Here is a 24,276-nt window from a genome sequence, read left to right on the forward strand (position 1 = left end):
AGATAACTCTCAGATAAGACAACCAATAAAACATATGAGAGCGTTTTAAGAAAATCTCTCTTTATATACAGATTATCCACTAGTAAGTTTACTTTTAAAAGACTACCTTAAACTTTTATGCTCAATAATTGCTGTACTTTGTGGATACATTCATTTCACAGAATGGCCATGTGTACCTTGCCAAGTATATGAAGTGTTCTGAAGGATAGTGATTGTTCTCTGCAGAATGGTTTGAGTTCCAAAATTGCTGGAGGTGAATTTTTTTCAGTTGAATAGTTTTTTTGTATGAATATGAGATGACTTTTATTGAGAAATACAATATTATACACACACACACATGTATACATGTCAATAAATAGAACATTGGAGCCTCCCAGATGTATCCTGTGTTTCTTTCCCACTCACTAGGTCTAAGTCCTCATTTTAAATTTAAAGCTAGTATTAAATATGTATCAGTAAATTGCAGTGTATTATATAAAAACATATGCATGCACTCAAAATAGTAATAAAGCATACACTTATGTAACCACGATCCAACTTACAGACCACTTCATGTAATTAATAAACCCTTTGTGTGTCCCTTCTCAAATGTATCTCCCACTCCATCAAACCTAAAGGCTCTCCTTTCCTAAATTTGTAAAAATCTTTACCTTTTATTGATGCTTTTACCATCTTCACTTGTACTCCTAAACACTATAGTTTTGTCTGTTGTAACAAATGCCTAAAAATGTGGAAGTAGATTTGGAATTGGATAATATTAGAGTAAGGCGAGTCCTGTATCCAATATGACTGGTGTACTTACTAAATGGAGAAATTTGCCTACAGACAGGCATGTACACAGGGGGAATGTTGTGTGAAAATTGGAGTTCTACTACTGCAAGCCAAGAAAATGCCAGAGCCTAAGAGAAAGCCATCGGGCAGATTCTCCCTCAGAGCCGAGAGAACCAACACTGTTGATACTTTAATCTTGGGCTTCCAGCCTCTAGAATCATGAGAAAATAAATTCCTATTATTTAAATAATTGTTTGCACTACTTTAATACTGCAAACTAAATTGCAAACTAATGCATAGGAAACTAATACAGATAATAATGCTGCAATAAAGAAAGAAATCTATGACATTCACTGACTGAGAAATTTAATATTGTAAGGATGTCAGTTCTCTCGGAATTATTATTGCTATTATTATTATTATTATTAGTGTATAGCTGATTCACGTGCTGTGTCAATTTCTGCTATACAGCATAGTGACCCAATCATACATATTCAGTGTAGTCACAAAAATTTCAACAGTCATTGAATGTAGAATTTAACAAGGTGATTCTAAATATTAGCCAGTAATGCAATAGGTCAAGAATACCAAAGAGGAAGAATTCCCTGGTGCCTCAGCAGGTTAAGGATCTGGCATTGTTACTGCTGTGGCTCAGGTTGCTACAGTAGCTTGAGTTTGATCCCTGGCCTGGGAACTTCCACATGTTGTGGGCACAGGTAAAAGGAAATATACCAAACAGTTGAATAGTTAATATGGCAGACAGAATTATGGAGCCTCACCAAGAATGTCCACAAAGTTAGAACCAACCAAAACCCATCCTCTATAAGGAGAGGCTGATTTCTGTTATGGATTGAAGTTTGAGAATAGAAAAAATATTGTAACTGTTCCGATTCCCATCACCTTCCCTGGCCTAAGGCTTTCAATTACTAATGCCCCACCCCCTTTTCACACATGCGCACTATATACCCACGCCATGAGAAGAAGGGTTAAAGGAAAGAGCTGGGTAAATTGGATAGCAAGGATAAATGGAGAATGTAGCTGGTCTACTGTAAAGATACATAAAGATTTTGGAATTCCTGTCATGGCCCAGTGGTTAACGAATGTGACTAGGAACCATGAGGTTGTGGGTTCAATCCCTTGCCTCGCTCAGTGGGTTGGGGATACGCTGATGGTGAACTTCGGTGTAGGTCACAGACTCAGCTCAGATCTGGCGTTGCTGTGTCTCTGGCATAGGCCGGCGGCCAACAGCTCTGATTAGACCCCTACCCTGGGAACCTCCATATGCCACAGGTGCAGCTCTGGAAAAGACAACAAAGACCAAAAAAAAAAAAAAAAAAAAAAAAATACAAATACAAGTAAGGACCATATTGCTTAGCTGCCTCCCAAATGCCAGCTGTGCCTATGCTCAAAGAGAGCAGTTTTATCTAAGTATGATCTTCCTCACTAAACTAGAACTCACCATCCCATTTCTCCCTGTATTTCCATTTCTAAGACTTAAGAAGTGTTCATGACAGAGAAGGAGGGCAAGATTGGAAGTTTTACCTCAGCATGTCAGATACCAGCTGCCCGTTTCGTGTTTTATTTGATGGGATTCCATTTCACTGAGTCTACAGAGTATTTACATTTATTTGTGGCACACATTTTATAGCTATTTTTAAGAAGAGCTTCTGATAAATGTTTATGAGGTCATCCCTTTAATAGGATGGATGGGCACATCATTGAAATTATATTAGTACAGTTAAATATTTATTTGGTTTTATAATGAAATGTAGGGTTTTCACAGCTATGTAAGAATTCATGGTACAATAAAAAAAAAATACCACACTAAAGTAGATAAGGGAGGAGACAGGTATGACATAGATGGAGACAAAAAGCTTTTCTTAATTTTTCAGACAGATATATAACATATATAATAAATTTTAGAGTGAAAGTAAATATTTATTCTTGGAAGAAGATCAAGATCTAAATAACAAGCTTAAAATGATATTTATAAGAGGTATAAATAGTTTTAAATTTGCCAGATCATATGGAAAATACTCATTAACCTGGGAGATTCACCTATTTTTTCTTTATTACAATTATTATCTCTTGCATAAGCAAATAAAGACAGATAATTTACTTTCTACAAAGACAAAGAATGTACTCAGAAGACGAAAAAATATTAACACTAATGCAATACTTCAATATTTATCCAATTTGTTGTTCCCTTCCTAATCAACTGCTGCAATGACCATACTTTACTGTGTGTTTAACGTGACCTGTATACAAAGAAAGAAAACCACACGACACAATATTGCTTTTGCCCATTTTCTTTATAATAGCTGTGTAGATTCTGGAATCACTGAACGTTTGTATCCTAAAACCTTTTTTAAAAAATCCTAAGTGGTGGTACTCTAAAAATTAATTTTATTACCAGTGGAAAATAATCATAACACTTTAAGTATATACAATATCAATACCTATGAAAAAAATATTTTAATTTTTAGAAATAAATTGAAGTTAAAGTCAGCACAGATAACCTTAACAATGGAACTGAAGGAAGGAATTGGAATTGGTCCTGTCTCTGTGGTTATTGCCTCACTTGGTGAAATTTATCAGCTGTCTGCCCCTTTGAACAACATAATACCCGATTTTATCGATTATGTTTTAGATGTACAATCAGCCAGTGTAAACTGGTACAGAAAGGAAATAAAGCCATGCTTTGGCTGTTTGGAAAGAGATTCTTTTTGTTGTTGTTGTTGGCTTTGGATAGTCTTCTTATGTGTCTTAATTTACCAAGTTGATAGAGTTCATTTTTTTCCCTCTTGTTTCCCACTTGTTTAGTCAGAAGACACAACATCTCTGAGTTACACAGCTACAGGCCTCAAACCAAACACAATGTATGAATTCTCGGTCATGGTAACAAAAAACAGAAGGTCAAGCACATGGAGCATGACAGCACACGCCACCACATATGAAGCAGGTATGATACTTGGTAATGGTGTTTTCCAGGAAGTTGGGAAGTTGGAACACGTGTGCATGATGATGTCTAAATTTCACTTTATCTTATATAAAATAGTTCATAGCACTTTTCTATCTAATATTATCCTTCCCACTCTAGATAAGAAGAAAATGAGACCCAATGGATTCAGTAATGTGGCTTAATCTATGTGTTGATTTAGGATATCAGAATATAAATCTTCTTTTCAATATATTTAAGTAAAGATGTTTTACGCTGTCCACAGCATTTGTGTCTTTGGTCAACAGACATAGTCGGCATTTACTTTTTTGGAAAGAAATTAAGTACAAAATGAAACATGGCATTACAACTATAGTCTCCTGGAAGCTTACCCTTGATGACCTCAGCTGACCATGGGAAAAGTTTCTGGGTGGTCACATTTACTGTTTGGAAATAAGACCACACAATGGAAAACTTTCAAGCATTTTGAAATAGTTCAAATCAAAAGTAAATGCAATTCACTGTAAATTCTACCAGTCACATTTACTATAGGTCATAAATGTTGAGCTTATAACCTTAGCAGATATGCAGTGCACTTGGCATTTTTAGTTCACAGAAAGTCAACATCTGAGAAAAATAGAGTTTAAAATACTTTTTGATTGTTCAGGAGGGTTCGCTTTTCTCCACACCCTGATTGTTTTCATGGCATTACATTATATTTGGGAGTAAACTATACCATGAATTCCCAAATTTTGAAAAAATGTACCCATAAAATTTTTATTTGGGTGAGTGAAATTTCTTTTTCCATTAGAATTTGTCCCATGGCATTACATTTCTAATTTTTATTTCAGGCTATTACTTTAACTCAGAGTTCACTGTGAATATTTTTACAATTTTGGTGGTGACTTCTTTCTAGAACTTTTCTTGTTTAATTTCAACACCCTCTTCTTCTATTTTGTATGTCTACATATTAATTCAGTTTCCTAATTCTACCCTGGATGCCGATGTTCTTTGCTTCTTGGGAAGAATAAGATTAGGTGAATAAGTTATGTACACTAGGGAGAATAAAGGCCATGCTCTTTCTTTTTACTTAAAAGGAGATGAAAGGAGTTCAGTGTAAATCAGTAAAACATTTGGGCTTCCCTGAGTGAAAGAGAATGAGTATTAATTTCTTCTAAAAAAAATCATCAAATTCATTCATTTTTCTACATAAGTAGACACCGACATCTGACCAATAAGTACACCCTACTGATTGCACATCAACGGCCTAGCCTTGCAGGGACATCAGTGGTGATACCCATTGCTGACAAAAAGATATTAACTTTTAGGAATATGGTTAGTAGGAAGGGTGATTGTCCAAACAGATAATGATTTAGACAAAGGTGTAAATAGCATATGGAAAGATCCATGGGTGATGATGAGAGGCAAGAAATAATTCACTAGTGTCTGTGGACTTTATAACCATGAGAAGGAAATGAAGTAAATGAGAACTCTAGAGTTTGCATCTAATTCTGTAATAATTAAGGACTCTATGGTGGTTCCTTGTTATCCCCTTGGGTTGAAATTGCCCACAGTAAAGATGATGGGGGCTATCAGTAAATTCTTGAAATAAAATATGTCATTCTGTCCAAGTGATGAATCCTTAAATTTACTCTAGTTAATGTAAGTACAATAAAAATAATTGGAAGGATAGCTGAAATAACGAAGTCTTGGAAAGGGATAGAAACCAGCTGAAATAGCAAGGTCTTGGAAAGGTATAGAAACCAGCAGTGTTCCCAGACTTTAGAGATGAAGAATTATTAGACTCTTCCTTCAAGGTGTTACAAGCAAAATGATTTGACTCCATTCCATATGTTTTCCCTTCTTGTATCAGCATTCATGTTCCCAGAAGAGAGGATCACACCACTAAAGAGAGTGATGTGAAGACCTTGAAATTCCTCTTTGATGTGGCTACCCAGATCAGGGGACACAAATGAGAGCTTGTTCCCAAAGGAAAAAGCCAAGTATTTCTCTCAATGAAGGAGGAAAGGATGGGATGTTGGCAGTCCAAAAACAAATGCCCAATATGACCTCCCAAGCTAGAAATCTCCTAAATCTTGAATGTTACCCCCCACTCATACATTTAACAAAGAAATTTAAGCATAAGAAATTGTCATTTGAGAAACATACAAACCTGATGGCAGTGCGTGTCCAGTTACCTGAGCTACAAATTAGAGGTTTCCAGTAAGGTTAATTTTAATTGTCAGGTCCTGAGGTAGGGACTTGGTATAAAAGGTAAATAAAATACAGACTCTGTCTTTGAGAGAATTATAATCTAATATATAAGATTTTTTTTTTCCCTTAGGGCTACACGTGTGGCATATGGAAGTTCCCAGGTTAGGGGTCCAATTGGAGCTATAGCTGCTGGCCTGCACCATAGCCATGGCAATGCCAGAACTGGGTCACATCTGCAGATTACACCACAGCTCAACAGCAATGCTGGATCCTTAACCCACAGCACTAAGCCAGAGATCGAACTCGTGTCCTCATGGATACTAATCTGAATCATTACCACTGAGCCACAACGGAAACTCCAGAAAATATATATATATATAGTTTGTCTTTTGTCTTTTGAGGGCCGCACCTGCGGTATATGGAGGTTCCCAGGCTAGGGGTCGAATCGGAGCTGAAGCTACCGGCCTATGCCGGAACCACAGCAATGCCAGATCCAAGATGCATCTGCGACCTACACCACAGGTCATGGCAACACCGGATCCTTAACTCACTGAACGAGGCTGAGGATTGAACCCACAAACTCATGGTTCCTAGTCAGATTCGTTTCTACTGTGCCACAACGGGAACTCCAGAAAATATGTTTTTAAAAATACAACCTTGAAGTAACAAGAAAAATACAATCATAGACTTTTGGCAATGGCAAGTCAAATAGATCTAAGTATAAACTCCATCTGGAGAAGTCAGAGCAGGTTTCACAAATGAAACAATGGTTGAGGTATGGCCTGCTGGATCACCAGGAACCCATTCTAGGGCCTTTCAAAGGAAGGGAGCAGCTTGTGCAAAATACGCAAGCAAGTATCAGAAAGATATCTTAAAGTGACACTCATGCCTGGAGTCTTCAGGGACAACAAGGGGAAAAAGGACTTTATGAGAAAATAAAGTATAAATCCTACATGGCCTGGTATTTATTATTTATTGATATTTATTTACATGTAATTCAAAAAGGATGATTAATAATTTAAAAAGATTATTCCAGGAGAACCATTGGACTGGAGAAGAGCAGATTTGAGACCCACTTCTGCTTGTCTTAGGGGATCGTTGAAGCTGTTAGGCCCACTTCTTTTCCAAGCATGGGCAATAGTGTGCTGTAAATATGATAATCCTAAATATCTAAGCTGTTGATTCCAATGCCAGAGTCTCTGTTCACCAACAGTCGCATGGCTTGAGGAAAAGGGAAATTTTTGCAGCACCTGAAACAGATCAATGGTTAGGTTGTTTTTTGAAAAATAACTAACTTACCTATGTATTATTTTGCTAGCTAAAGTTGTAGTCATTTTATGTTTTTTTGAATATCAACATAGATTCAGTGAAGCTATCTAATCATCACCATTTGTTTTCTAAATAAGCATCAATTTTAATTTTAACACAGTTAAGAAAAAACAGACTATTTTGACTACTTAGATTTTAAATTACTGCCAAAACTGGAAAATTTTGTATTATATCTGGTATAATACTCTAAGTCAATTTGTGGCTGTATATTACCTTCTCATCTAAGGCTTAGAAAATATCTTGAATGAGCTCTTTATGAGAATAACCCATCTTTAAGGTAGCATTGACTCTCTGGTATTTTGCTATTGTAAATCTGTTTTTGCAAGCATGTCCTTTTTTTCTCTTCAATAAAATAGTCTCTTTACTCGAGGATCAACTACAATTGATCTGTGTTTTCCTCCTTCTTTTCCTTCTTCCTTCTCCTTCTTTTATTTTTATTTTTATTTTTTTGTATTTAAGTACACTGAGTACTTTGTAAGGATATTACAATTAGCTGCAGCTTTAGTTAACCTGGAATCCTGGTGGCTTTGAGACTCAGGGCATTGGAAATAAGATGGTATGATAAATGGAATGTTTGATGTCCCTCTATTTGGAATTCTATTCAGGGAGAAAAAATGGAACTAGAGTATTGATAATGCTCAGATTCTGCACTGTACAGTCACCAGAAGAACGAGAGTGAATTCTGTAAGAGTGAAGAGGAATTCATAATTAGGAGCAAGTTGTAGCTATTTGTAATGACACCTTTGTACCTATGCAGAGATCAAGAAACTCCTCCAGGCTCCACACACGTAACTTAGATACACATGTTCTGAAATTGCCTATGTCAAAAGTAGGGTAACAAAAAAAAAAAAAAAAAAAAAAAAAAAAAAAAAAAAAAGCTGTGAATAGTAGAATTGCACACTGTGAACTACCTAGAAGGAAAACAAAGTGTACTTCAAAGCACAGAGAGTGAGAAAGCAGGTCACAGGAAGTCTGAATGATACTTAACTGGCTTGACCAGTTTGTTGCCACCTTGAACATATACTTCACTTGTTGTTGAGCATAATATAGGGGAAAAAAATAATTTTCCTTTTGCCATTCCCAGTTCTTGGTTGAGACCCCCCATAATAGGAGATAGATTAACAGGAGAAAAAAGCAATAAAAGTTGGATAATAAATATACCTCTTGTGGACATGGGAGATACCCAGGAAAATAGGAATTCATTGGCCCAAGCCACCATTTTTTATACCATTTCCAGCTGGGAACAAAAGATGTTGAGGGATGTGGAAGTTGGTAATGGGACATTTTTCAGGCAAATCACAGTAAACTAGGGTAAAGTTGTTATGTATATTTAAGTCTCTGCCTTCTTCTAAATAGGTTTCTAGATATTTTCTAGATATGTTTCTAAACATTTTGTCATCCTCCTCTTCCTGGCACAGAGAGAAAGAGAGCGAGACACCCTCATAAACAGATATTCTGTTTTACAAAAGGGTAACTTCTTGGTTTTGAGAACTTTTCCTCCATCTGCTGTTCCTTTAACATAACCAGCCTAAGGGAGTTCCAATCTTGGTTCAGCAGTTAACAAACCTGACTAGGATCTATAAGGATGTGGGTTCGATCCCTGGCCTCGCTCAGTGGGTTTAAGGATCTGACGTTGCCGTGAGCTGTGGTGTAGGTCGCAGATATGGCTTGGATCCTGCGTTGCTATGGCTGTGGTATAGGCTTGATTCGACCCCTAGCCTGGGAACCTCCATATGCTGCGGGTTCGGCCCTAAGAAGACAAAAGACAGAAAAAAATTTAACCAGCCTAAGATAATTCTTATGCCAAAGAGGCATATTTTGGGGCAACAAATTCCACTCCCCTTAAACAGTAAGTGGCAAAAGTAGCACTAAGCAAGACAGAGTGACATCTTTACTTCATACCAGGTTGCTACTAAAACATTCATAGATTCCTTATCTCTTCTATTTTCAAATATTTCTTTGCTTTCTCATATGTTACCTAAGCAGGATGTTTTGAGTTGCATTTAAATTCTCTCTCTCTCTCTTTGGTGGGGACATGTAAGGAAAAACAGAATTAGGTGAATTTTCATTTATAAATCCTAGCATTGTAGCAGAATTTTGTCTCTTGGAGACATGTAGCCATCACTCTCACCGTGTATATGTTCATTTCTTTGTTCTTATAATGGTTCTTCCATTTTCAGTGTATCTCTTGCTTAAAAATACCAGTTATAGTTTTCTCCTCTACTTTCACACATGTTCTGTTCTCCTCTCTGTAGTTACACTTTTAAAAGAGAGTTAACTTCCATGGAAAAACGTTAATTTCTGTATGTTTGTTTGCTTAATTCAAATACTTAAATGGTACCTGGTAAAATAAGCATGATATACTGAGTGATAAATTCTGAGTGTCAATGTCATGATTAGATGTCCCATGAATGTCTGTTTTCTTTCACATCCAATGACAAGGCTGTGTCTGTGTTTCATCTCACAGCCCCGACCTCTGCTCCTAAGGACCTGACAGTCATTACTCGAGAAGGGAAGCCTCGCACTGTCATTGTGAGCTGGCAGCCTCCCCTGGAAGCCAATGGGAAAATTACCGGTAGGCACCTCTGCTTTATTTCCCCTGTTGCTATGCATGTCCTGCGAATGCTCACCTCCTGCGCGCTGCTCTAACCTTCTCTGTGTTAGTTTTCAGTCTCAGCATCTCAGTGGACTCCTGATCCTTTCTGATTGTCTCTTCTTGGCCCCCGCTGACCCTGGAATTCTTCTAACCAAGCCTGCAAATACACACACAAACACATTTCATTTTCCTTGCTTCCTGAAAGATGTGTATTTCAATTAGCACAGGCCTTTTGTTTTCCATTCTGCGAAGCATTAGGACAACCTTCTAATGGAACGCCTGTGAACATAAATGACTAAAAAGAAGCCGGTTGTTTGGCAATTATCAAATACAAAAGACGCTTAATGACCATGTATTTTTGTGGGGCACATAGAAGGAGGTTTGTCTGAGGGTTTTTAGTTTCTCACTTAGCTTTTCACTTCTTACTTAAATCATAAGGTTCAGAAAACACTTGATATTGACTGACAGAAATTGAACTTAATGAATATTTCACAGTGACAGATTTTATTTTGCCAAATATTGCTGATAACATCAATGCCTAATTAAAGCATCCATTAGAAGCCTGTAATGTTAATTTAGTATGAAAAATATAATGGAGTTCTATCAGAGATTTTGCATTTAAATGATCACTTTAGGCTTTTAATAGATGTCTCCATAGCGTATAATTATTATGAAAAATATTGTATAACTAAAAATGTGCACATTATAGTCTAATTAACTTGAACCATTGGGTTAGGGACATGTAAGAGTCACTCCTCTTTCTTCTTTTTTGCCTACCAGAGGTGGGTAGCACTATTACAAATTAACAAAGTAATTCAGTCATTCTGTGATACAGAGATAAGCCTGGAAATTACAGTTCCAATGGTGCACTCACTTTATGTGAGCTACTTTTTGAATTTTACAAAATGAAAGGATAATGTGAAAATTCCAAATGTGATTTAAATTTAAGTTGAAGACTTGTTTTGTCTAGGAAATTGCTCTTCATGCAATAGCAAACAGAAATTCCATTTGAGTTGACAAATACGGAAAAAGAACAGAGACATAAAATATCCTCCAAATCTTATATACTAAGTTGTCACTCTGCCAGGCTTTTTACAGCTGAGGCGGGCTTAGTCTAATTTTCTTCCACCTCCCCGCCCCTAGAGTTACGATCTGTGTTTATTGGTTCTATTTTCAGTACTTTTGTAGATTTTGATTTGTTTACATAGTGACTTTTATTATGTTATAAGCAGTTATTTATAAGCATATGGTAAATCAACAGATAATAAGTAGAAGAAGAAGAAAAACAAATTGTCTAAATAAAAACAAATTTGGCTAGAAAAAACACATTTTGGGGAAAAGGATAAAATAAGTCATAAACTATCAAATTCTTCATTCATTCAAATAAATTTCATCAAATGGTCTGTATAAACAATAGAATGTGTTTTCAACTCTGAAAAAAAGTTTAATTTTCAATTGAAAAAAAAAGGAAGTCTGCCCCATGTTAAAAAATGCAAATTAATCTGAGTAATAAAATTCTCTGTGCCAATGCCAGAGTGTATGTATAAGAAACCATGTCTACATATTTTATTTAGAGTTGTGTGTTCAATAGTTCTCGCTACTGAAAATCCATTCTCCCAGAATGGCATGGTAGAAGCATGGGAAGAAATATTTTTCCCGTTTAAAGATGACTTCATTTATTAAAACCAAGTTGTGAGTATCAAGTTGAGATATTTTGACTCATTTCAACAGGCAGCAAACACTAAAACCCTTAGAGCAACTTTAAAACAACTTCTGTTTCCAGCATATTTTGATTCTTTCATTCAAATCACTTCAAAAAAAAATAGGACATAATATTCAAAATACCAGACCCTTAGGCTGAGGGCCCAGATTTTCTTTTTTTTTTTTTTAATTATTCAGAGTGGTTTTATTTTGCATTTATCTTTTTGGGGAGGCATAGGTGAAGAGGGGGCTTGCCAAAAGCATGTGAAAGTTCCTGGGCCAGGGTTCCAACCAGCACCACAGCAGAGACCTGAGCCACAGGGGTCCCAGATTTTCTATACTCACTTTCTTGTGCAAGAACAAAGGAAGATGTGAGTTCTTTGCCAGTGTGTCAGGGTGCATGTGTGCCTATGTGGAAGAAGGTTCTCCCTTCTTATGTTTGTATTTCTTTGTTTTCCTAAATCATTGTGTATACACAGCATCACTGAGTGGTTGAGAACTCAAGCTTCTGATGGAAATGCCTAAGCAAGTTATTTAACCTCATTTAGTCTTACTTTAGAACCTCTTTTTCTAGAATTATCATAATCAAATGTTGAGAAAAGTCCATGCTACACAGTGAGCACTGAAATTATCTAGTGTTATTATTCCCACCTGAAATCCTTTCTAGGATAAGTCTTCACTAATGCACTTTTCACAGAAATCAGATCATCAGTTTGCAGATATGTACCTATCAAAAAGATTAAACAAGGAGTTCCCACCATAACACAGTGGGTTAAGAATCTGACTGCAGTGGCTCAGGTTGCTGCAGAGGTTCTGTTTTGATCCCCAGCCCAGTGTAGTGGGTTAAAAGGATCCAGCATTGCTGCAGCTGCAGCATAGTAGGTCAGAGCTATGGCTTGGATTTACAGATTTAATCCCTGCCCTGTCCCTGTGAACTTCCATGTACCACAGGTGTAGCCATTTAAAAAAAAAAAAAAAAGAATGAAGAAAGTGATCCAGATAATTCCAGTGCCTAAGTTCCTTGATCATGACTGGCATCTTAGGAATTTAGACTGATATTTGCAGAAGAAAATGGCTCAAAATGAATTAAACATTTACTATATGCTTGGCATTCTGTTAATCATTTTATATTATAAGTGATCATATATTCCTCATATTCCACTTTGAAATTGAGTTGAGAACTTTCTGGGGTAAATAATTCTCCCAAAGCCAAACAACCAAGTAGTAGCAGACCTGGGATATAACAGGTTTCTACTCTTAACAATTACACTATGTTTTGCTCAACTTATTGGTATTCTACTGGTCCAAATCCATGATGCTCAACTGATTTATGATTTAATTTACCTGAGGAGGGATTGAACATGATATTTTTAAAAGCTCCACAAGTTATTTTAATGTACAATTAGATTTGTGAAACATTGGTTAAATAAATTCAGCACCCAACGTTGTTTAAGATCAGGGACCACTATAGAGAAAAGAGAGCTTCAGAAAATGTTTCCTCATCGATACCATCTAATGGCTAATGTTATACCCTCTTTTTCTGTGTCATTTGAAAGTCCAGTTCCTCTTCCTTGAAATTCTCTTCTCTCTTGACTTTTGTAAAATTCCCTAACTACTTTTCTTCCCATTTTCTGGGCTATAACTTCTCAGTCTCATAAACAGAATTTTCTTCCACCTGTTCCAAAGTGTAACTTTTTAGAATGCAGATATTTTTTATTCCCATTGTTACTTTCCTTGAAAAAGTATCTATCTGCACTATACCAGGAGCTCAGTGAACATGATTTATGTCTCTGGAATCTCTAATCTCCATCCAAGGAGTTCTGAATGTATGCATCCTATCTCATATTGTGCATTTCCATTTCTCTGCCTTAATGGCATCTTATCCTAGTCCCCAAGCCCCTTCTCTCCTATTCATTCTTCCTTTTATTTTGTCTAACATCCCCCATAAGTGGCCAAACAATGTACCTTTATTTTCTGGACTAGGTTGTTAGCCCATTGGGATTGTGAGCCCAGCTGGATGCTCACACTGGAGTCATACAAATCTAAATATTCTTATTCCCATCTTTTCAGAAACTTCCACAGTTCACCCAGCTCCAAAAGTTGCAAATTTAGTCATCTTGGCTTCTTCCTTTTCACTCCTTTTCCATATTATGGTGAAAGAAAATCTAAGTGCTTCTAATTCAAGGCTGAAAGCTCCTGGTGAACAGGTTTCAAGTATAATGCTTGCTCCCCAGTAACTATATTCTTCATACATAATAGGTAATTAATAAATATTAGTTGAGAAGAAGAATCATCAAATCAGTATTAAGTATATTGTTTGACTTGAAACTGAAATTCCAGTTCCCAAATAAGGTACTTCTTAAGATTTATGAATATAAGTAAATGAATGAATAGATAAATAAATAAATAGGTCAATAACAGCTGTAGAATTTACTAAGTAGTTACTATGTTAAAGATAATATAGTAGACATTTGCAGCAACATGGATGGGCCTAGAGATTATCATTCTAAGTGTAGTAAATTAGACAAAGACAAATATATGATATCATTTATATGTGGAATCTAAAAAATTATTAGATTGAACTTATTTACAAAACATAAATAGACTTATAGACACAGAAAACACATTTGTGATTACCGAAGGGAGAAGGGGGGAGAGATAAATTAGGAATTTGGAATTAACTTATATACACTATTATATATAAAATAAACAACAAGGACATACTGCATATCACAGAGAACTATATTCAATATATTGTAATAACCAATAATGGAAAAGAATCTGAAAAAAATAAGATACACCTATATATTCTGCACACATATGTGTCTATAACTTGGCTTTACACCTAAAACACTGTTAATCAACTATACTTCAATTAAGTAAAAGATAATGTAATGGAAATGCATATATTAAGTTCTTAAAATGCATTACCTCACAACAACTAATTTTTAGATAGGAAAATTGAGACATATTTGGATTAAGCAAGTTGCTCCAGGTTGCAAAGATATTAAATGATAGAACTATGACTTGAAGTAAGGTCTCCCTGAATATAATTTTTTCCTACAAAAAGGAAGGATATACGTCTTCCTTTTAAAATATATATACTTCTGAATCAGTTCTTTAAAGACAGAAGCTTCCACTGGGATGAACTACTTGCTGGGAGGGGCTGTGTCATGTATCTTGGCCGTCCTGGTACTTATCAGCCCACCTGATCCATCAATCAGCAAGGAGTGGGAAGATGTATGGAAAAGGACAGAACAGAGAGGAGATGTGGAAGTGAATACTTTCTGACACTTTGCTTCTGTAATTACAACTGCCTATTTGCATAGGTAGAGTCAAAACGAAAGACATGTGATGCTATATTTTATATGTCTTTAAACAAATGGTATTCTGATGCAGCCATGCCCAAATAAAATAATAACCCTGAAAGGTCTAACAACCTATGGCAGAATATAATACTTCAGTATTTGGCCAGCATGGTGGGTAAGAAACAAAATTGAAGTGGAGGGAGTTCACATTGCAGCTCAGTGGATTAAGAACCCAACACACTGTCCAGAGGATGCGGGTTCAATCCCTGGCCTTGCTCATTAGGCTAAGGATCTGGCATTGCCACAATCTGTGGCATAGGTCATAGATGTGGCTCAAATCTGGTTGCCATGGCTGCGGTGTAGGCCTCAGCTGCAGCCCTGATTTGACCTCTAGCCCAGGAACTTCCATATGCCACAAGTGCAGCCATGAAAGGAAAACAAAAATGAAGTGGAAAAAAAATGTAAGAGGAGGAGTTCCCATCTTGGCGCAGCAGAAATGAATCCAGCTGGGAACCATGAAGATGCGAGTTTGATCCCTGGCCTCGCTCGGTAGGTTAAGGATCCAGCATTGCCATGAGCTGTCGTGTAGGTCACAGATGCGGCTTGGATCTGGTGTTGCTGTGGTTGTGGCATAGGCCAGCAGCTGTAGCTCCAATTAGACCCCTAGCCTGAGAACCTCCATATGCTATGGGTGCAGCCCTAAAAAGACAAAAGACCAAAATAAATAAATAAATAAATAAATAAATAAATAAATAAATAAATCCATTTAACAAATGTAAGAGGAAAGGATGGCAAATGATAGAGATTTAGACAGTGAAGAATGAATATATATATATGAATATATATAGATAGACACAGACATAGCAAGAAACCAATAAATGTGTCCCAGCCTGTGTGGTTATATCAAGATCTATAAAGTGAGGCTTCAGTAATGGATTTAATAGCTTCAAAACAAACCAGACTCACACATCCAAATGAAATTATTTCTCTAAGGCCAAATTTTAGAGTTTTGGATGATGTAGTCTGTTTCTGTTTTGCATCTCAGTTCTTAAATTTATAAACAATGACAGAGTTCTCCATAAATATCAGGAAATTGACTAAATACAATTTGAAGTAAGAACCTGATGCTTGCACTTTCAGCTTTACTTACCTGATATCAGTACTGTCATTTATAAATGCCTAATTGAATAGTCTTTACATAGATAAACTTACAGTGAAGGCAAATGTTATTTTTTCATGTGGTAAGTGAATAAAATCAGGAGTCAGTGTAGCTGAGCTGGAATGGAAACACAGTTATTCAAACTTTCAGGTTCATCATGTGCTTACAACAGCCTAGGGAAACTTTAATAATTTCACTAAATGTCATGAATATACAATGAATATACTTACAGGAAGGAGATTTTATTCAATAAGTGAGTTTCAAAAGTGATTATGTGAAGACCATTTTATTAGATCTTTTGAAAAATAAAAAAAAATATGAAACTCCTGAACTAAAAGAATATTTTTGTTCTTTTGATAAGTTAACACATGTACATAATAAAAGCTAAAAAGAAAAATATTACCATGGCCAGGGTCTTCTATTCAATAGGTATAGTTCTTTGGGTACAAAAATGGAGACTTCTCTGGCTCAAGGAATAAAATGAAATTTTATTGATGTTGATCGTTGGGGATGAGTTACAAATAAATGGACATCCATGAGTCAGAAACAACTCTTTATACAATGATATTTCATAATTCCTTTTGAATTATGGACTTCCAGTTTTAGTATAAACTAGGGGGAGGAGCCATATAATCCTTACAAATTTTGCAGAATTTTTTATCTCAAGTCTTTTATCTTCTCCTAATATCTCCATATCTTAAAAGACATTTGTGTCTATAGCATCAACATCTCAATAAATATCATGAAACATACAGAATTCATATCATCGACTAAAGCAGTGATTCCTGACTTTACCTAAATACAGAAATCATGTGGAGTAGATTAGTGGGGTTACCATTAACCTATTGTAGTTAGCTATTGCTATGTTACAGTATCACCATAAATTTAGCAGCTTAAAACAACACACATTGCTATCTCACAGTATCTTTCAGTCAGGAATCCAAGCATAGTTTCTCTGGGTACTCTGCTTTAGGATCTCTTACAAGGTGGCAGTCGAATGTTAACTTAGGCTGATGTCTCATTTGAAGCCTACCTGGGAAAATACTTACTTCCAAGCTTATATAATTGTTTTGTTCTTTGTTTTTGTTTTTGTTTTGTTTTGTCTTTTTACCTTTTCTTGGGCCGCTTCCCGTGGCATATGGAGGTTCCCAGGCTAGGGGTCCAATTGGAGCTGTAGCTGCCAGCCCACGCCACAGCCACAGCAACTCGGGACCTGAGCTGCATCTGCAACCTACACCACTGCTCACAGCAATGCTGGATCCCCAACCCACTGAGCAAGGCCAGGGACCGAACCCACAGTCCCTTCCTGGCTGTTGATTGGAGCCCAGCCTTAGTTCTTTGCCACATGGTCATCTCCATATAGCGACTTATTTCATTGAAGCCAGCAAAGGAGAGAATATGTAGAGTGCTAGCAGGACAGATATTATAATTTTACATAATGCAAACATGGAAGTAACAGCTCATCACATTTGCTATATTCTATTGGTTAAAAGCAAGATTTGGGCCTGTCTACTCTCAGACAGAAAAGCTTACACACAGTGTAACTACCAGGAGGCAAGGATAATTGGGAGGATATCAAAGACTTGTCCCCTATACGTATTAAATCAAAACATCCTTTCTTGGGGGTCCATGTCTTGTAACTTTTACTAGTACCCATGTAATTTTGATTGGGCAGATTTTGGAAACAACAGCATTGAGAAAAGGTGAAAGCCAAAGCAAAATGGATGCAAGTTTTCAGCATTGATCTGGATTTAAGAAAAATGGACCTCTGGATGTGACAGTTGGTGGTATTGCTTAATCCTATAGAATCACATGAAAGAAATATCCAGTTCGTTGTCTAGCACACATCCCCTAAATCCAGGCATAATTCTGTAAATCACCATGGGATTAAGTAAAAGTGATACAAAATTATAGATACCCATTTTTTCTTTTTTTTTTTTTTCTTTTCCTTTTTAGGGCCGCACTCACGGCATATTGGAACCTACCAGGCTAGGGGTTGAGTCAGAGCTGTAGCTTCCAGTCTACGCCACAGCCATAGCAACACAGAATCTGAGCCATGTCTGCATCCTACACCACAGCTCACAGCAACACCAGATCCTTAACCCACTGAGCAAGGCCAGGGATCGAACCCACATCCTCATGGATGCTAGTCAGGTTTGTTAACCACTGAGCCATGATGGGAAATCCATATATTCATACTTTCTTAAAGTCTATCACAAAGTTTACAGAAAAGAGAGCTTGCTCTAGAGGAAGGTTTCACATGTTACAAGTAGCTGATATTAGATTTGATGGATGGGTTGGAACTGAATAGAGGAAATAAGGAAAGGAGTTCCCATTGTGGCTCAGCGGTAACAAATTCAACTAGTACCCATGAGGACACAGGTTTGATCCCAGGCCTTGCTCAGTGGGTTAAGGATGCAGCATTGCGGTAAGCTGTTGTGTAGGTTGCAGACACAGGTCAAATCTGGCATTGCTGTGACTGTGGCATGTGCTGGCTGCTACAGCCCTGAATCGACCCCTGGCCTGGGAATTTCTGTATGCTGCATGTGTGGCCCTAAAAAGACTAAATAAATAAATATGTATATATATATTTATTTCCATATATATATGGAAAGATAGAGTGGCATGAGGAATAAGAAGGAAATAGGAAAAAGTGTAATATGAAGATCAGTCTTCCTGGAGTGAGAGTTATGCTGAGATGTAGGGAGTGTGCATGGTTATTTTGGGAGGGAGGTGAATGTGTCAGAGAGCCCTGTGCCATAACCATTAAAAGATCTATATGTGAAGGACCCTGGTCCAGATGGGACAAGCTGGACTCAAAAAGGAAGGACTAGGTGACCCAAAGGAAGACAATTAATCAATAGGTTGATGTTAACATATACACAGTACGTAAAGTAGGCAATTGACCAGGTCTTGCTATATAGCACAGGGACCTCTACTCAATATTCTGTAATAACCTGCATGGGAAAAGAATCTGAAAAAGAATAGATAGATGTATACATATAACTAAATCCCTTTGCTGTACACCTGAAACTAACACAATGTTGTAATTTAACTATTCTCTAATATGTAATAAAAAATAAAGAAAATACACTTACAGAGATTATATTCAGTGTGTAAGATTATTCCTAGGGACATTTGTGGCCTCACTTATACAGATATCATTGAAGAATTTTGACAGAAATAGAGTTTGACACCACATCCATGTAGCAAAGACACCTACTATGAGTTATTTTACAGTTTATATCATACTCTTATAATGATAGTGTAATTAATATAAGGTCACAAATTAATGCTTTTAAATATAAGTTAGCTTACATATTGGCTAAATATAATATTAGAATATGAATATTTTACAGGGATACTTGGATTTATTTGGGTACCTACTAGACTAGACTATAGCCTCTGAGTAAATTATTAGTATTCAAGGCACACACCCCCACATAGAGGGTAAATGATACTATCAAATGATAAATTACTATCAAATGATAAATTAATCATATTTGAGATATTATCTGGATAATCTACAGTTACCCAGAAATACTTATTTCTTTTTTGTTTGTTTATTTTGCCTTGGTGGGCTGAACTAGGGGAAATAGTGTTGGATTATTAGAGCGGTAGTAGAAGGTATTATCCAGCCCTTTGGTCACTTAGCTTGGCTCATCTCTAGCTTTATCATCTATGAAAAGGGAACAACAGTACCCCTGCCACCCTCACAGAGTTATTACAATTATCAAATGTCATCATTTATTTTTATAACATTTAAAAAATATAGGGCATCTTATACTTTTCAATGTATTTTTATTATTTAAACACTAGCCAAAATAAACATTATTTATTTTCATGATTTGATACAGTGAAAATTAAACAGATTTGTTATCTACCTTTTACATTTTTCATCATGCTTATATATTAGAGCAAATCAATAATCAGGATTTATAGGCAGCAAAAACTTTGCATTTTTTAAATATGGAAGATATTTTTATTTCTAATGGCTTATCCCAGTTTCAGATTTTGTACATTGAAGCAATTACTTTTCTAATCTTTGTAATACAAAAACATCATTACTTGCCATGCTAAATAATGCAGTTTATAGATTGTGGATATATAGTAATCCTTACAAATTATATTTGGGAAAGATGGCTATTTGGAAGCAGAAGTATAACATGTGAGTACACTGAACAAAGTTGTGTTCATTTATTTATGCAGCTTACATCTTGTTTTATACCTTGGACAAGAATATTCCAATTGACGACTGGATTATGGAAACAATCAGTGGTGATCGGCTTACTCATCAAATCATGGATCTCAACCTTGACACTATGTATTACTTTCGAATTCAAGCAAGAAATGCGAAAGGAGTGGGGCCCCTTTCTGATCCCATTCTCTTCAGGACGCTGAAAGGTTTGAATCATTTCCTATCATTTCTTTTCTTTTCCTATGCAGTTGTTATAAAATAGTTTTGGAGTCTGTTAGGATTTGCCTTAAACCATTTCTGTTGGCGACCTGACTGTAGTAGACATTCAAAGGAAATTAAAATGCAAATTAAAGCCACAATTAGAGATCATCTCAAGCCTGTTTGAATGCACATCATCAAAAAGAGAGGAGTTCCCTCGTGGCACAGTGGGTTAAAGATCTGGCATTGTTGCTGCCATCTTGGGCTCGATGCTGTGGCACGCGTTAGATCCCTGGCCTGTCTGGGAACTTCTACATTCCATGCCATGGTGCCATAGGCATGGCAAAAAAAAAAAAAAAAAAGGAGAAAACAAATGCTGGCTTGGAGAAAAGGGACACCTCGTTCAATGCTTTGGGAAATATTAATTGGCACAGCCATGTAGAAAACAGTATAGAGGTGCCTCAAAAAATTAAAATAGAAATACTACATGATCCAGCAATTGCACTTTTGAAAATATATCCAAAGGAAACAAAAACAACTCTGTAAGATATCTGCATCCTGATATTTATAGCAGCATTACGTCCAACAGCCAAGGTGTGGAAACAATATAAAATCCTTTGCTGAATGAATAGATGAAGAAGTTGTGAGATATGTATATATATATATAAATATATATATAGAGAGAGAGAAAGAGAGATCTTTCATCATATACATATATATATAATAGAATATTATTCAGCCATAATAAATAAGGAAATCCCACCATTTGTGAAAATGTGGGTGGAGCTTGAAGGCATTATGCTCAGTGAAATGTCAGAGAGAGAAAGGCAAATATGTTTGATGTCACTTATATATGGAACCCAAACAAACAAACAAACACCAAATTCATAGAAAAAGATTTATGGGTACCAAAGGTAGGAGGTGATGAGCAAAGGAACTGGAGGAAGGTAGTCAAAAGATGCACTCTTTAGTTATAAGATAAGGAAATACTAGTGATATAATAAACAACATCATAGCTATGCTTAAACGGCTATATGATATATAGGATTGTTAAGACAGTATATCCTAAGAGCTATCATGAAGTTATTTTTTCCTTTTCTTTTTATTGTATCTATAAGAAATGATGGATATTAACTAAAGCTATTGTGGTAATCATTTCACAGTCTATGTAAATCAAATCATCATGCTGTATATCCAAAACTTATACAATGATGTATGTCAATTATTTCTCAAATAATTGGAAAAAATTGCAAACTGGAATAAAGTAAGATAAAATAATTAATTAAAAGTTACCTTTTCATGCTGAAAGCCAGCATGTCAAAGAAAGATCTATTATGCTATTATATTTTCTGCCATCAGCACAAAGCAGACATATTTAACTTGATTTTTTCTCATTTACAATTCTTTTGGAATTTTGTATTGATTCCATGTATACGGGCTCTATTCAAAAATATAATGAAACCCTTTAGCCATGTTATGTAAGGGAATAAAAATTAAAAAGTATTGAATTATGTGAATGGCATAATGGTATACGCTTGCCAACTTTAAATATTTCCTTTCAAAAACTAAAAAAGAGATTTTTTGATAAGACAGAAAAACTCAAAATCAATTGTGTTAAGGACACAGGGCAGCAACATGAAAACAAATATCTTGCAGTATGACTACTAGAAGTAAACTCCACATGCTTGCAAGTATAAAAATTGTAGCTCAATTTAAGGATAGCTGTATGTTTATAGAGAAAAATACTAAAGCCCAAGAGTAGTGATGACCTCATAGTGATCTTCATAAAAGCCTTTTCCATTTTAGAGCCTAGTATTATTTTTCTGGAGGACTAATGATTTCGAGAGCCTCTATTATTTAGCAGCTGAAAATAATTTAAATGTTCTGTAATGATATTTTAAAATGTATATTTAAACTATATGATGTGTGTTATTTTAAAGGAGGATACATGGCCCTTAACTCTGTTACTACTCTTTGCTCATGTATCTGGTGGAAAACTTAATAAAACATGATGGCAAACAACTGAAAAATTAGAAACATGAATCTTGAAGTTTTACCCATGAGCTTGGACATACTAAAGAAGAGGCTTAGAAAAAATAGATTTTTCAATGCTCACAGGAAAAGTTCTCTAATAAAGAGCAGACTTTTGAATTCTGGTGACTGAGCTATTCAAAAGCTAGATTTGGTAACAGCTCATCTGAAAGTTTGCCAAGAATGCACAAATAAGCATTCAGCCTAAGTCTGCCTGATGGCTCTTAATGACAGTGTGGAAAGTTGGGTGGGAAGCAGGAGAAAATGAGCCAATCTCTCAATGCAGGTTTTTAGGACTTCATGTCTAAATTAGGTTTCACTCCAAAATGAGCAATTGAAAGGAAACAGGTTATTCATTCTGTGGGAGCATGAAATGTAACTAGCTAGTGTTACACAAAGGTTTCATCTTTGTCTCTAGATAAGTGCCAAATTAATTTCATGCTCACAATGTGAGCCCACTAGAGATCTCAGGGAGGTGTAACACTGACTGAAGGCATCCAGATGTATTAAGCAGCAGACTGATGAGCTATTGCAGGATTTATAGGCCCACACTGATAATCATCCTGCAGATTACTTGATGAACTTCATATCTCATTTGATACTGTGTACACTCTGTGCCCTCATCTCTGAGATGACATTCAGAACTAAGAACAAATTCAAGATTTGTTATCTGTCACAACAGTCCACAAGAGTTATTTCTTATATTCTGATTTGAATGTTTAATATTGTCTACCCTAAGTATGTCATGCTCCATGAATTGTCAATTTGATTTTTACGGTAAAGCTTATGGTAAACTAAGTTTCAGATGTCTTGAGTGTATTTCAAATTATTCGGACACAGTGATGTTACCCATGTTTTTCAGTCATTGATATTTAACATGCATGTATCTTACATGTCTGTCACTTACAATGACAACTGTTCTAAGGCAAATAAATTACTGAACACAAAAGATTTTCAGCCGCAATGAACCGACCACATCTACAGGATGGACAAAAATGCTATGATTTAAGATTTTCAGTTTCTAAAACTGCTTCAAAACATAAAGCCTCTGTTCACCACAAAGTAACTTTGACAGGAAAAAAAAGGTTTACATGTTGTCCTGAAGCTGAGAAAGCTCTCATTAGTCCACTGAGTAACAGGCAAGTGTTCCATTGCAAACCATGCCTTGGGCAGGGGTCCACAGCTTCATTTTTTCATATTCAGTCTTTGCAATGATAAAAATATTTTTTACTAGAGACTAGAATTTTTCTTTTTGGTTCGTAGCTACCAGCCAGAGAGGTACAAGTCAGTAATCATTGGTAAATTAAAAGTATATTTATAACTTGAAAGGGATAAAGTGACTTTGTATATGTGTGTATCTGATTCTTTCTTTGGAATTTTAATTAGAACAGTCATGAACTTGATTCTCTGACCACAGAGGACTCTGCAAATACCCACCTCCCTTCCCCAAATCCTCCATTATGATACCCACACACTACAGAAACCTTGGAAGAGGTATTAGAGATACATTTATTTCTGCCCACCCCATGAGTTGTTCCCTTTAGTAATGGAAGCTTCTCCCTGCTGGACTATCAGGTAATAGGGAAGAAGGATGTTCCTGATGGAGGCGATCAAAGAGGGCTTTTGTGGAGGGTTGAAGTCACCCCCACATGTAGAGAAGCAGGGTACCCAGCAGTGAAAAAGCAGAAGAGTGTGGTCTCTTCTCTGGCCATCATTAATTGTCATTCTGAAACCTTCATCTCTCCTATCCAAGATATGGAACTGAAAGCTTTGCACCAGAATATGGAAATGTTTTAGTTTTTCAATTATTTTGTGACAAAAATATATGATTTT

General features: G+C 36.1%; 1 protein-coding gene across 5 annotated transcripts in view; it reads left to right on the forward strand.

Annotated features, from left to right (window-relative positions):
- DCC (DCC netrin 1 receptor) overlaps positions 1–24,276 on the forward strand; it is a 1,237,100-nt gene that overhangs the window by 1,078,075 nt on the left and 134,749 nt on the right. For all 5 annotated transcript variants that reach the window (XM_021073456.2, XM_021073460.2, XM_021073463.2 and 2 more), the window contains 3 exons: positions 3,595–3,733; positions 9,720–9,827; positions 20,226–20,420. In XM_021073456.2, coding sequence (XP_020929115.2) covers positions 3,595–3,733; positions 9,720–9,827; positions 20,226–20,420 — 442 coding nt within the window. The remainder of the gene's footprint in view (positions 1–3,594; positions 3,734–9,719; positions 9,828–20,225; positions 20,421–24,276) is intronic.

This window comes from Sus scrofa, chromosome 1, assembly GCF_054392235.1.
Source record: "Sus scrofa isolate SSC_HxYL_T2T_F1_AM1 chromosome 1, Sscrofa_HxYL_maternal_Yorkshire_Landrace_v2.0, whole genome shotgun sequence".
Taxonomy (NCBI): domain Eukaryota; kingdom Metazoa; phylum Chordata; class Mammalia; order Artiodactyla; family Suidae; genus Sus; species Sus scrofa.